The following is a 13,547-nucleotide window of genomic DNA, read 5'->3' as shown; positions in this document are numbered from 1 at the left end:
ACACATCAGATAAAATTTGTAATTGCACCTTAAAGTAGTCATTTTGCCTGGAGACTTGTCCCAAGCAGGAAATCATACTGAAATCTGTCATATAATTCATATATGTAAAAAATGAGAATATCTAACTTACAAAAGTTTGATTTAAGAAAAAGGTGGAATACCTTTGAGAAACTTTGCTAATTTTTATTGGATCTGTGTGTGCTTTTTCTAGATGGGAAGGAATATGATATTTATGTATCCTATGCCAGGAATGCTGAAGAAGAAGAATTTGTATTATTGACCCTCCGTGGAGTTTTGGAGAATGAATTTGGATACAAGCTGTGCATCTTTGACAGAGACAGTCTGCCTGGGGGAAGTAGGTATTCAGATGAGTACAAGTGATGCTACCCTGAAGGGCAAGAGGGATCGTTAGCTATGGGTCATGGATGAGAATCATGGCGCAGCTCTATGTTGGCATCTCTGGACATTTAATGTCCAATCATGTCATGCAATGGACAGCGACTTTCTAGGGATAAAATTTCGTTGTAAGATATAGACTACTCAAATGCAGTTTATGGTATAAAATATTTTCCCTTATAAGCTTTAAAAACTCTATTTCAGAAAAGTTTGGATGCACAGTGGATTAGAGCTGTATAAAATACCAAAGCTTTAAACACCCTCTTTACTCACATTTAGATTTTTAGAAGGTTTAGCTAATCTATATTATTTTGCCCAGAAATTTTTCTACAAAGACTGAGTTTAAACAAAACATTTTTTTACAAGGACTGAGGTTTACTCAATTTTACAAAAAATAAGTTGCAGAAAAGAGTGCATGGAATTTTTCTTTATATTAATCACTGATAATAATTAGAATATTTCCCTTTGACATTTGCTAATTTCCTTTTCCTCACTTTTGTTTTCTAGAAAGCCAACACTACTCAAACTCTCCTTTCCCTTGGGTCAGTTTCTTCCTTTCCATCAGCTTACACGTTTCAGACATAGTTTAAAACTTTACAAAGTCCAGTGTATTCTCGTAGGTTAAAAAGAAAGAAGCTTGAATTGCTGAATGTTTTAACATAAAAGTATATCTCTAATTTTCAGGTCCACCCCGTAATATATAGGGAATGGTGCATTTGAGTCTGTTTTATAAATACACAATAGCATCCCTAAACCCACTGTTAATCTTTGTACTGTTAAAATTCATGCAATGTCTCTAACCTTCAGCATAGCAAACTAATTTTCTTCCCCTAAGATACTGTTTACATTACTCACTAATCATGTGTTTTCTCAAATGTCTTATAGATAATTGTGAATAGCCTCAATTTAAGTCTAATACAGAATAGACTTGTTTGTTCTCACGTTGAATCGGCTGGATCACTTATGTCCCCAATCATCACCCAAAAGTCCATCTTGCTTGTGTTCTGCAGCAGGTATCTCCTTCAGTATAATTTTGCCAGGAAATGATGGCTTGATTATATAGTTAAAGGATAAATTCCACTCATTTTAAGACTTAAAATCCTAAATCATTTATTCATCCATTTGTTCATTGATGTAGCCATTCAACAAATACTTATCTATCCTGCGAAAAATTATATAAAGATTTACAGTCTAACAATGATGTAAGACCCCCCCAGTAGGGGTTAATAGTTCCTTGAAGAATTCAAGGTCCTCATAATGACTCCTGCATCCTGCTGTGATGGTTGAGCCTCGTGACCTTTCTTTTCCCTGCTGCTCTTACTGGGCCCTCTTTGCCTCTGGGTCTCTTTCTCTGCTTACACATGGTCAGCCTCCAGCAACACTGCTTGGAGTAGACGATTTCTTATTCCTGGATTCTCCTCCAGGCTGTGCATGCTATTTTAAGCCCCCCCCCCCCCCCCCCCCCCGCAACTCTGTATCTATGAAGATTAAGGAGCAAAATGATGGCTTAGGAAAGCATGGTAAGTCATGAATAGTTTTCCACAACACTAGTGCATTCCCTGGAGTTGACTCCTATCTGAACCCCAGGTGAAGGATTATACAGTCCTTGACAAGGAACCTTGAGATGGATTATTACCAAGAATTTAGTGACAGGAACTAATCAAAGCCCTTGACAACAGAATAAAATTAAGGCGCATTTCCATTTTCCTGCGCTTCCTTCTTTTCTGACCTGAAGAAAGCATTTGCCTGGTAGTGAAGGCAGACAGATCAGCCAGCAGCTGCCGAAACACATGGCTTCATCGTAATGATAGGAGTTTAAGCAGAAAGATCCAGGGATTAATTTAGCCTCCTGAGCAGAGAGCAGAATAGAAAGCTGAGCTGAGAACATGCTGCCAGCCAAAATGCCATTAAGTTGGCTAGATGTTTTTTGAAGTTCCTATTCCAATGACATTCTAGTTGGGAGGTGTCTAGCAACAGAGAGGGACTTTCAAAAATATGAAGATTCTTGCTCTTGCTGTTCTGTGTTTGTGAAAAATTTATTTCTATGATTCAAGGCTAATGTATATATTATTGAATGCTTACTGGCCCTACGGGTTGGTTGATACATGGGTATGGGTGGGGAGAAAGGGCTCAGGAGCTGCTTTGGATGGGACACAACATGCCACATGGTTTGAAAAAGTTTATTTCAGTGCAACCCTTCTATTCCTTAATGTCCCAAATTATGCTTTTAAAGACCAACATCATGGAAGCACATTTTGGCTTCAGTCCTGTGTGGAATGATTTTGGGGTTGGAATGTGTGCATAGTTTCTTTTCTTCCTGAGGAGAGTGGCATTTAGTGAACAGCGTGAAAGGATCTAAGGATTAAGTTGTTCAGTGTTCTTGGTCAAAAGTTTCACCTCAACTCTCAGACTGATACCCTAAGTTCCCAACACCTGTTCCTCAAACCCCATGCTATTGGGGAAGTTCTTGGCCAACACTAATGCCCGTGGTGTTTTCTTTCCCAGTTGTCACAGATGAGACCTTGAGCTTCATTCAGAAAAGCAGACGCCTCCTGGTTGTCCTAAGCCCCAACTACGTGCTCCAGGGAACCCAAGCCCTCCTGGAGCTCAAGGCTGGCCTAGAAAACATGGCCTCTCGGGGAAACATCAACGTCATTTTAGTGCAGTACAAAGCTGTAAAGGAGACGAAGGTGAAAGAGCTGAAGAGGGCTAAGACGGTGCTGACGGTCATTAAATGGAAAGGGGAGAAATCCAAGTATCCACAGGGCAGGTTCTGGAAGCAGCTGCAGGTGGCCATGCCAGTGAAGAAAAGTTCCAGGTGGTCTAGAAGTGGAGAGCAGGGTCTCTCCTATTCATCCTTGAAAAATGTATGAAAGGGACAATGAAAGGGGTAAACAGATCCAAGGGTACCCCAGGGAGAAAGAGTTCCTCCTTCTTGATGCTCAGTTATTATTCCACGGACAGAAAACAATTCTATGGAAGCCTCCTCACAGGGATAAATTCAGGGTGACTATATGACTGGTTTTTGTTTTCTCAGGCAATGCTAAGATTTAGAATGATCGTGCCACCAGCCTGTCACCAGTGTCCGATGTCACTACATTCTTTGCAGGCAAAGACTTGGTTGATGTGAAATTTGTCTTCTGCATCTCTGTCCCTGTTCTTACATGCCCCCCCCCTCTCACTTTTACATTATAGGGATGCCTTTGGCTATGGATTGACAGAGCCCTTAAAGATAAGTCATCTGTTAACAGGGTCATCATGAGTTCCAAGTATATTTTTCTTTTTCTTTTATTGTTACTCATTCATTAGAAAGATACCAGGGTTTAAATTTACTTTAGCTGGGGATAATGAGCTCTTCTGCCCATTCTGTTGTGCCACACACCGTCACAGCAAGACCGACACCCACTTGGACGGTAAAGAGCAGTATTACTGAAAATGTTCATTATCATTGATTTAAGGGACTTGCCTGCATTTTCTCCTCCTACACCCCCAGTGCCCTCTATCTCAGGTAATTGATGTCCTATTTGTCAACTTGAACAATGTAATTTTTATATTATGGTAAACTTCGGAATACCTGTAGGTTGGCCCATAGTTGTCATTCCATCCCCCCATCTACTGTAACTTGTTTGTATTGGCCACTCAGAGTTTACAGGTGGCTCCGCACTTGGTTCAGTCTGATAGGAAGCTTCTCCTAATGGTGCTAATAGAGTGAAATAATAGCAAAATGCTTTTAGGGCATTTTCTGGCTTGTGAGAAAAGAGCAGAACAGCGTGTTTGGCCATTTGTCTTGTAATCTCAGCCTTACTAATGTGAATATTAGAAAAGTGATTTCTCCTCACTTCTTTCTGACTCTCCATTGTAAAAAGTGTGGAAGTTAGACTCAGTGACCTTGAGAGCTGCCTTTAGCCTTAATATTCTAAGAGAATTAACTAACCCCCTAGTATCCTCCCTATTTTATTCACTGCTACAGTTAATACACTCACTCCAAACATGTCAGCTGAAAGATCACTGTCAATGTAACTTGTTTTAGTTTGTTTTTAGTAAAGTTTCACTGTTCTTAAGACTTGGAAAAGTGAAAACTAAGTCTAGAGTTTACAGAGTGATAAATATCTACATATACATGTGTATATACATTTACATATACACACAAAAATTATATATATGTGTATCTATTGCATAGAAATATATGTGAATTATATATGTATATGTACATATACATGAATTATATTTGTATGTATATATATACACATATATACATGCATATAACTTTAAATGATCATTAGCTCAATATTATAAGCCACTGGAACTGCTGTCCAGTCTTTAAATTATGTTTTTACTGTAATATTTTTGCATCAGTGTTTTCTACGCATTAATATGATTTGTGAATTCACAGATCACAGAGTGGTAGCTGTTGCTTTTCCTAAATTGGTATGAATAACTTACTTCTGCTACAGTTGGTCTGGATGCAATGGAACCTGTTGAGCACAGAGCTTCCATGGTCACTGCTAAGCAGTAGCCAGCCCTCTGGCATTAGCTGATCATCTACTATGCTTTGGGCACACACACTTAACTGAGTTATGTGAATCTCAGTGCTCAACTACTAGGGAGATAAATCTCTATTTGGACTGTAGAGTAATAAAGGAAAGAAAATAAAATGCCTATAAATGAGCCTGCGTATCCTAGGAAACATCATAATTCATAATTTAAGGAAATTCATATCCAGTAGTATGAATGTTGTTAAGCAATTCTAAAACTATCTCTTACGCTTAAAAGTCCTTCAGCAGTATTAAAGTATATAATGAGTCATTTCTTTATAGGAAAGTTATTGATTATTTTAAATTGAATAAAAGCATGACTTCTTGACTATAAAACTATTTTAGAAGTCATTCTCTGGTCTAACTTTATTAGCCTTATTAATGCTTTTCCTTGTTACAAACCACCAGTTACTCCCCCTAACAATCCTTCACTCACCAGGGGAGACCTGACTCCAGATAAGCTTTGTATATCGAATTCTTGCACAACCTTTAGGTAAATGGGGGGCAGTCCCATCACCAAGGGTCCATTCTCTTGCCAATACTGCGTTCTTTTTGCACTTTTGAATTCCATATTTATCCTAACTAGTGTTGCATGCCCCTAGAGACTTCTTGACATTTTTTTTCCTATTTATATTCTTGTCTTTGGTACTGAACTTTTCCAAATGCTAAGATCAAAAGCATCTCAAATTTACATGATATGTCTCATCCTAAGAGAATTTTTTTCAAGATTTTTTTGTTTGTTTTATGTCCCGGAAGATGCCTAATACAGACTATTTGAGGGAGATGGGGAAATATAATTTAGAGAGCAGGAAGAAATTGCTCTCTCATGTTAAAAAAAATAAAACATCTCTAATTTTTTTTTTTTTAAATCCCTTAATGGTTTGAGGTATGCAATATAAAGACCTTCTGCACCCAAGTTAACAAAGAACCATGATATATCGAGTGTCTAATTACACAATCATAAAATTTATTTAATTCTCTTCTGTACTGTAACTTAGATGATTCCCTAGGATTCTAATAAACAAGTATTCCATTGTATTGGGGAACAAAAGCATCACTCCACTTGTTAATTACCCATTATCTTTCCATAGGTTTTAATATTTTAAGATTATCTTTTTTATTTTATTCATAAACTTTTGTATTTTTCATTTTTCATTTGGTTTGTAAATTTATTTTAAAAATAAACCATTTATTTTCAGCTTTGAATTTTATTTTGTGCATGTGTTTTATGTCTTTATTTTCATGTTTGGGCATAAGAAATGAGAATAAAAAGAATGATACATATAAAAAATGTTATTGTTATAAGTTACACTAGTTAGGTTTCTCTTTCTGAGAGAAATCTGAGAAAAATGGGAACTTCATCTCAAGAACATTTTCTTTACATGCAAGTAAGAATTAAGTAAAATGGATTGTACTGGTATTCCAGTGTGTGTGTGTGTGTGTGTGTGTGTGTGTGTGTGTGTGTGTGTGTGTGTGTGTGTGTGTTTAGAGAGACAGAGAAAGAGGAAGAGGGGGGAGGGAGGGAAAGAGAGAGATTCTTTTAAAACAAAGACAGTCTGTCCCTTTTTGTTCAACTTGGAACTTGGGTAGCTTACAGGAATCTCTTACCTTTTATAGGCTTTAATGCAACCCCAAGGCAGTTGCTTTAGAATGAAATCAATTAATAGTCTCCTTTTAGTTAATAGATGATAATTTGCATGAATGAATCAAAAATGCATTTTTTACCACAAGTTTCAAATAAATCAGATAAATATTTGGAAATACATTTTCTTTTGAATTAATAATATTAAGTTCATAATGACAGGAAAGCCTTCTTTCTTAAATTGCTTTTCCTATTCACTTATTCTAAGAATATTTATTGCATTCATATAACTGAACTGTGTAGATTAGTAAAAATTTTCCTGCTGAAGAACTTTTCATTCTCAAGGCTATTTCCAAAGAGTAGACTTAGGATCAATGGATGGGGATTACATGGAAACAGATTTCTACTCAATTAGGAATTACTTAAGTAAAATGGATTGTACAACTCTACTCAAAGCAGAGTTGAACAATAATGTATTTCACTATCTTTGGAGATACTAAGCTCCCATTACTAGAGTTGCACAAGCAGAGATTAGATGAATATTATTAAGATGTTGTATATAGGTTTTCCACATTGGATAAATGCCAAGTCTGAAGTTTCTTCTAATGCTGGACATATTAAATGACCTCCTAGAACAGGGGTGGGGAACATCTGGCTGTTGGGGCGTCTGAGGCCTCCAAAATCATTTGGTCTGGCCCTGCCAAGGCAACCACAGTCAGGACTCAAAATTCAATAAATCTAAGAGTTTTTTCATAGCTAATTTTTAAGGTGATAATTTTGTATGGCCCGACAATGATGTTATAAGTATCCAAATGGCCCTTGGCAGAAAAAAGTTTCCCTACCCCTGTGGAACATAGTGGTGACTATTTAGTTTCAATAACAACAGTTTTAATATCAGTGGTTTGGTCATCGTGGTTACCTGGCTATTACTGACCTTATTAAAATGCTCAAGATACTTTCTTCAGTCATTCACTGATGCCAGCAGGTCTTTGAAACAAGTAAAGTCACTGTATGATAGAAGAGACATACTCAACAACCAGTATGTTTTATTTCTCTGCTTCTACCCAAGGGATATGAAGTATTTTTAACAATGAGTTAGGATATTAAGTGTTTCAGTAATATATTTTATCCATATGTATTTTAAACTGAATAGACAGAATTTTTTAAATGTATGACTCATAAATTCACATACTAGGTTGATTCTCTAAAGTTATAAAAAACTGACTCAGATTCAATTAACATTAGTCCATACCTTATTTTAATATTGTATTTGCTAGACATTTACATTGAGGTATCTCTAATTTGTTTAACAACTCTTCAGATTTTCTCTCACTTTATGTATTTTATAGATGGATAATTTCATAGTTAAAATATTAAGATAACAGATAACTGGAGAAAGCAATATTTAAATTCAGATCTATCTTCCAAATTAGGTGCCTCCCCCCTATTTTTTACTACACTTCAAGTTTTAAGGAAGAGAGAAGGGGTGGGGCTTGTTACTCTTTCATACACCAATAACCTAGCCAAAGAACAAAACTGCAGCCCTAGGTTAACGGTAGCGGAATTTCAGAGAGCCTATGAATTTTAAGGGCAGGAATCTTCTGCCTCGACAAGTTCTAGACCACAAAATGATTTGAAAAGCAACTTAGTATCACACAAAAAACAAATCTCATCATTCTATAGCCACATCTCATATTTTTGAACCAAACAGAATAAAGAACTAATTTATGACTCCCTCTCCAAATAATCTTCAGCATTAAAATCATAATAACTTGCATCCTCAGATATGAAGCTTGACAATATGTAAGACATTAAAATATGCTATAAAGGATACAGCTTTTTTCAAAGTACTTTGTGAAGACCACAAAGTATAGATAGCCCAACCCCACCTGAGAAGCCTCTCCTACATTCATTCCTCAAAGTCTGGAATTTCACCATAGGTAAAGATTTCTTTAGCATTGCCCTCTTTCAAATGCAAATTCCATGCTTTTCAGGTAAAATGCTAATCATTTTTTTTTAAAAACCACATGCTCTTTGTTTTAGAGGACCTAGAATACTGTTTTGTTCTCAACAGTGGTATCACCAGGGGCTATTTTGAAGTGAAAAACACACACATCATTTCAGTGCCCAAGTTCCTTGCAATGAAAACCTCCCCACGTCGTTTGAAAGGTACACTGTGTTTACCACGAGACAGGACAAGCAGCAGACTCCCTATGCTCACATCCTCAGGTCTATGAAAGGCAGCCACAGAAGATTCTGAGCAGGACCGGGCAGGACAAAGGAGTTTACAAAACGCGTGCACATGACACAGGCTTTCAGGAACATTTAGATTTCTCTGTGAAGATCAGAACAAGAATTCTCTGAAACACTGCTCTCTTGATAAAACCAGTTCAAAGTTCTTAAAAATTGCTATCCCAATGTCCCTTCAAAACCAGATTAAATTCACTAACAGGAAAGAACTAATCTGGTAAGCAACATAGCTCCTTCATTCCGGTTAAACTCACAATGATCGCCCTGGCCAGTTTGGCTCAGTGGTTAGAGCGCCGGCCCTCGGACTAAAAGGTCCCAGGTTTGATTCCGGCCAAGGCCGTGGACCTCGATTGCAGGCTCGACCCCCAGCCCCAGCCCCGGCCCCAGCCCCAGTCAGGGCAAGTGAGGGAGGCAGCCAATCCATGTGTCTCTCACATCGATGTTTCTCTCTCTCTCCCCCTTCCACTCTGAAAAGCAATGGAAAAATATCCTCGAGTGAAGATTAAAAACAATTCAAAACGACCAATTTCACTGCAAACGTGCAGCCTGTCCGCACAGGCTGGAAATCTCTAGGTCACTATTTCACTATTTCACCCCGACCCCAAAAGCGTAGGTACTCAGCCTCACGGTGTGTCTGTGGCACCTGTTTTAGAGGTGACAGTGGCTGTGATTTATACATTTGGAATTCTCTTCCTCCTGAAAATAACATTGTTTAAGCTCCTAAACCTAATAGTGAGTTAAGCACTGCACTTATCTCAAGAACTTTCCCATTGGGATCTCTCCAAATCCAGTAACTATGGGAATTGAATGCTTTGCTAGAAGTCTTAATTAATTGACTAATTCTTACCCATTTGTCAATATTGTTGCCCTTTAATTTATTGTTAAACTGTATCTTCACACAGACACACACACACACACATTAAAAAAAAAGAAAAAATTTGCGTTGACAATAAGGCCAATACTATAAACTGTCTGGTGGTGTATCCAAAAATTTTAAGTATTAAGACCTATAACTGTGTGGACCTCAGAAGATGGTAATTCCCTGTTGCTCTTTGCTGATCAGACTCCGCCTGGAGCATTGTGTTCAGTCCTATTCAGGATACTGCCTCTAAGAAACACATATATAAGCTGAATATTATACACAGGGAAATGATCAAAGTACAGAAAAGACTTGATACCATGTCATATGGGTAATAGGATAAAACTCTTGAAGTTATTTAATATAGAAATGAGAAGAAAGGACAGTGAGATCACAGTGGTTGCAATATTTCAAATATTTAAGGATGTAGATCGAGCCCCACCAGAAAAAAGGCTAGGGAAGAATGTTTCCAACCAAGAAATAATTTACAAACAGAGCTGAAATTAGCTGCTAATCTCAGACGTGGTTAACTTGCCATCTTTGAAGGTTTATTTATTGCCTGTCCTTCCTAGGAGAGACAATGATGACCTGAAACCTATATACGTTTTCACTGGGCATTGTCCTCTTTCCATTTTCCTGTAGATACAGTGGAAGCGGTTTTTGACTTCATTCAGAGGAGCCGCAGGATGATTGTTGTCCTGAGCCCAGACTATGTGACAGAAAAGAGCATCAGCATGCTGGAATTTAAACTGGGCGTCATGTGCCAGAACTCCATTGCCACCAAGCTCATTGTGGTTGAGTACCGTCCCCTTGAGCATCCACACCCAGGCATCCTGCAGCTCAAGGAGTCTGTGTCTTTTGTGAGCTGGAAGGGAGAAAAATCCAAACATTCTGGCTCTAAATTCTGGAAGGCGTTGCGGTTGGCTCTTCCCCTGAGAAGCCTGAGTGCCAGCTCTGGCTGGAATGAGAGCTGTTCTTCTCAGTCTGACATCAGCCTGGACCAGGTTCAGAGGAGGAGAAGTCGTTTGAAAGATCCCCCAGAACTCCAGAGCTCAGGGAGGGCTGCAGGTGCCTCTCCGGCCTCGGGCACAGTGTCCAAACACAGAGGAAAGCCTTCTGCAGCCTGCCGCTGCTGTGTCACCTACTGTGAAGGAGAGAGTCACCTTAGGAGCAAGAGCCGGGCAGAGATCCATATGCAGCCCCAGTGGGAGACACACCTCTGTAAGCCTGTTCCCCAAGAGTCAGAAATTCAGTGGATACAAAATGGTACCAGATTGGAAACCCCTGCTCCCCAGATCTCGGCCCTTGCTCTTCACCATTTCACGGATTTATCTAATAACAATGACTTTTATATCCTATAATTACCATGTGGTGGGTGGTGGCTGCTCTCTCTACCAGCCCTCTTTGTATCATGAACCTATGGGAATAATTGACATTTTTATCATCTATTGGACTAGCAGATTGTGTCCCCCCATTATTGATTTTTAAAAACTATTTATTTCTAGGAGACAAAAGACCCGAAGGACCTGCATCCAGAATTATTGCCTCTAATGGCCTCAGAAGAGCACACTCTTCTTGGCCCCTAGAAGGTCAGTATGTGCAAGTCACCTAAAGTCTGATCCTCTATCTTGCCCAATGGTTTCAAACTGAGCAAATAATTTAAATGTTTCTTTGAGTTTGTTAATCAACCTCATGTTATGAGTCAGTCAGGTGTACTTGGGCCATGACACTTACAGGGTATATATATCCCAAGGGAACATTATGGGAAGGAGTTTATTCTGGTGGAAGCTGTAGGGCTAAGCTCCACAGAAGGCCTACAGCACATCTTCCCTGGGAGAACCAATCACACCCACACAGGGATACATGGTGTTCTCTGTCTCACTGTAAACTAGTGTTCTCTAAACTGCCTAAAGTTGTTAGCATCAATAAACTTATATTTTTATGTGATTTCATTTGTACTAACAAATTTTTACCCTTCTCTCTCTCTTCTCTGCTCTTTATGACTTTCGGATTCATATCTGAAGAGTATTACATTTCAGGAAATCAAGCTTTGGTTAAGGTATTAGGAAAGCTGAGATGTCTCTCTAGTTTCTTTCTAATGTATATTAGGAGATATCTGGGAAGGACCAAAAGAAAGTGAGAAAACATTTCAAATGAAATAGAAGTTTATACAAAAGTCTCATAATATTTTTAGAACTGACAATAGAAAATTTCAGTATTGTTAGGGGTTTAGTATAGAGCTTTGTGCATGAATCCCTTCTTCCCCTTCAGGATTCTGAGAAGGGATCGTCAAGTTAAGTGCCTACAAGAATCAGAAGGTAAGAAAAAGAAAAAAGGGGGCCCTATATAAGCATAATATACATGCTCTCCATGCAGGGCCCATATATAAAGGGGCATAGGTACAGTTACATTTGGTACGTCTTTAAACATTTTAGCACAATTATAGGAGGCACATGGCATTTCACCTCCAAGTCAGGGAGATAATAGAGATGCTTGGGTCTGTAGGTAATTGAAGAGTATTTATTTCTTTAAAAAGGGAGTGGCTTCTAATATGCTCCATCGTCAGTCTGTCATTGATTTAGCCACATTGTTGGCAGATAGTTCAGTTATTAAGAAAAATCTAAATAGTCTGATTTTTATGTAATTTCCTATTTATGAGATGGCTTAAACTTAAAAAAAAAAGAAAAAGAAAAAGAAAGAAAGCAGAGAACAGACCAAAATACATGAACACATACATAGTCAGCCTGAGAGCCACTAGTTTGTAATTTCAGAACTACAATATTCGCCCAAAGAACATAAATTCAAATGCAGATTCAAATGTCCTGGACAATATTGAGAATGGAAAAGAAAAGGAAATAATGGGAGATGTGTATTCCCTTTCTACGTTGAAAACATCTGAACTCTCAGAATAGGCTGATCTGACCTCACACTCCTCTGAAAATAGTACGCCTTCCATCTACTCTGCAGAGCAGAGGTGAGGAACGTCCAGCACGTGGGCCATATAGGGCCCACGAACTCAGTTGGTGTGGCCCTGATTTCCACCAGGCAACCACCAGGCAGGACTCGAAATTCAACAAACCTAGGAGTGGGGTTTTTTTATAGCTAATTTTTAAGTTGATAATTTTGTATGGCCCGTGAATGATGTTGTAAATATCCAAATGGCCCTTGGCAGAAGAAAGGTTTCCCACCCCTGCTAGAGCTTTCCGTCTAGTGGGCCTGCTGTAAGAAAATTAGAAGCACAATCTACTCCACCTGAACAGAAACAGGATAAAGAGTTAAAACTATATCAGACATGAGCAGTCAATATATTAGTCTAGGCTGCTAGCGACTTGTGGCCCAGTGAGTGTCAGCCTCTCCCAGGCTCTTATAGTAAATGAGGGGAAGAAAATGAAACCAGAAATTTTATCCCACGGCTTCTCTTGGAGAGAAAAGCAGATCCCTTCTCTGTTGAAACAAGAAACCATTAGGTCCTTTTCCTGTTAAAACAAAAAGATGAAATAACAAGGCCCTTCAGAGTAAATGTGACTGATCATGGAACTTCTAAGGAGAAATGACAGGCCGCCCTACCTAAATACCCAGCGGGAACTGATTGAAGCACAACCCCTGTTTTATGTTGTATTCCTCCTTGAACTGATGATTCCATCTTTGATGTATGTTCAAGGCTCCTCATTCGGAAGGCAGCGGTTCCTCTCCAAATCTGTTAATAGTGGTAGAGAAAGTCCCTTCGTATCCTAAGAAGGTACAGAATGCTTTTGTCCGTTATCAGTCTTATTCCTGAATTACTTTTTAGTGAGGAAAAATAAATGAAAAGACTATTGGCAGAGGTATGAAAATAAAACGTGAGCTCTTATTGTGAACAAGTAGTAAGATAATTGTGGCGTTCTCAGTATAAGCGCAGTGTAAGCAGTATAAAGTCATACTTTTT

The 13,547-nt window shown here is 38.5% G+C and overlaps 1 protein-coding gene across 2 annotated transcripts in view; it reads left to right on the top strand.

The window, feature by feature from the left end:
- IL1RAP (interleukin 1 receptor accessory protein) overlaps nucleotides 1–11,059 on the top strand; it is a 118,360-nt gene extending 107,301 nt beyond the window's left edge. The window contains exons 10-11 of one of the 2 annotated variants that reach the window (XM_087818244.1): nucleotides 212–355; nucleotides 10,265–11,059. In XM_087818244.1, the coding sequence (XP_087674370.1) occupies nucleotides 212–355; nucleotides 10,265–10,983 (863 nt within the window). In that variant the 3' untranslated portion in view covers nucleotides 10,984–11,059. Of the gene's footprint in view, nucleotides 1–211; nucleotides 356–2,901; nucleotides 4,581–10,264 lie in introns of those variants that run through there. The other variant, XM_087818243.1, reaches the window with a different exon arrangement.
- Nucleotides 11,060–13,547: the final 2,488 nt, after the last annotated feature.

Source organism: Miniopterus natalensis, chromosome 6 (assembly GCF_054644295.1).
Source record: "Miniopterus natalensis isolate mMinNat1 chromosome 6, mMinNat1.hap1, whole genome shotgun sequence".
In the NCBI taxonomy this organism is placed as follows: domain Eukaryota; kingdom Metazoa; phylum Chordata; class Mammalia; order Chiroptera; family Miniopteridae; genus Miniopterus; species Miniopterus natalensis.
Note: the sequence above shows the minus strand (reverse complement) of the source record. Positions and strands in the feature narration are given on the sequence as shown.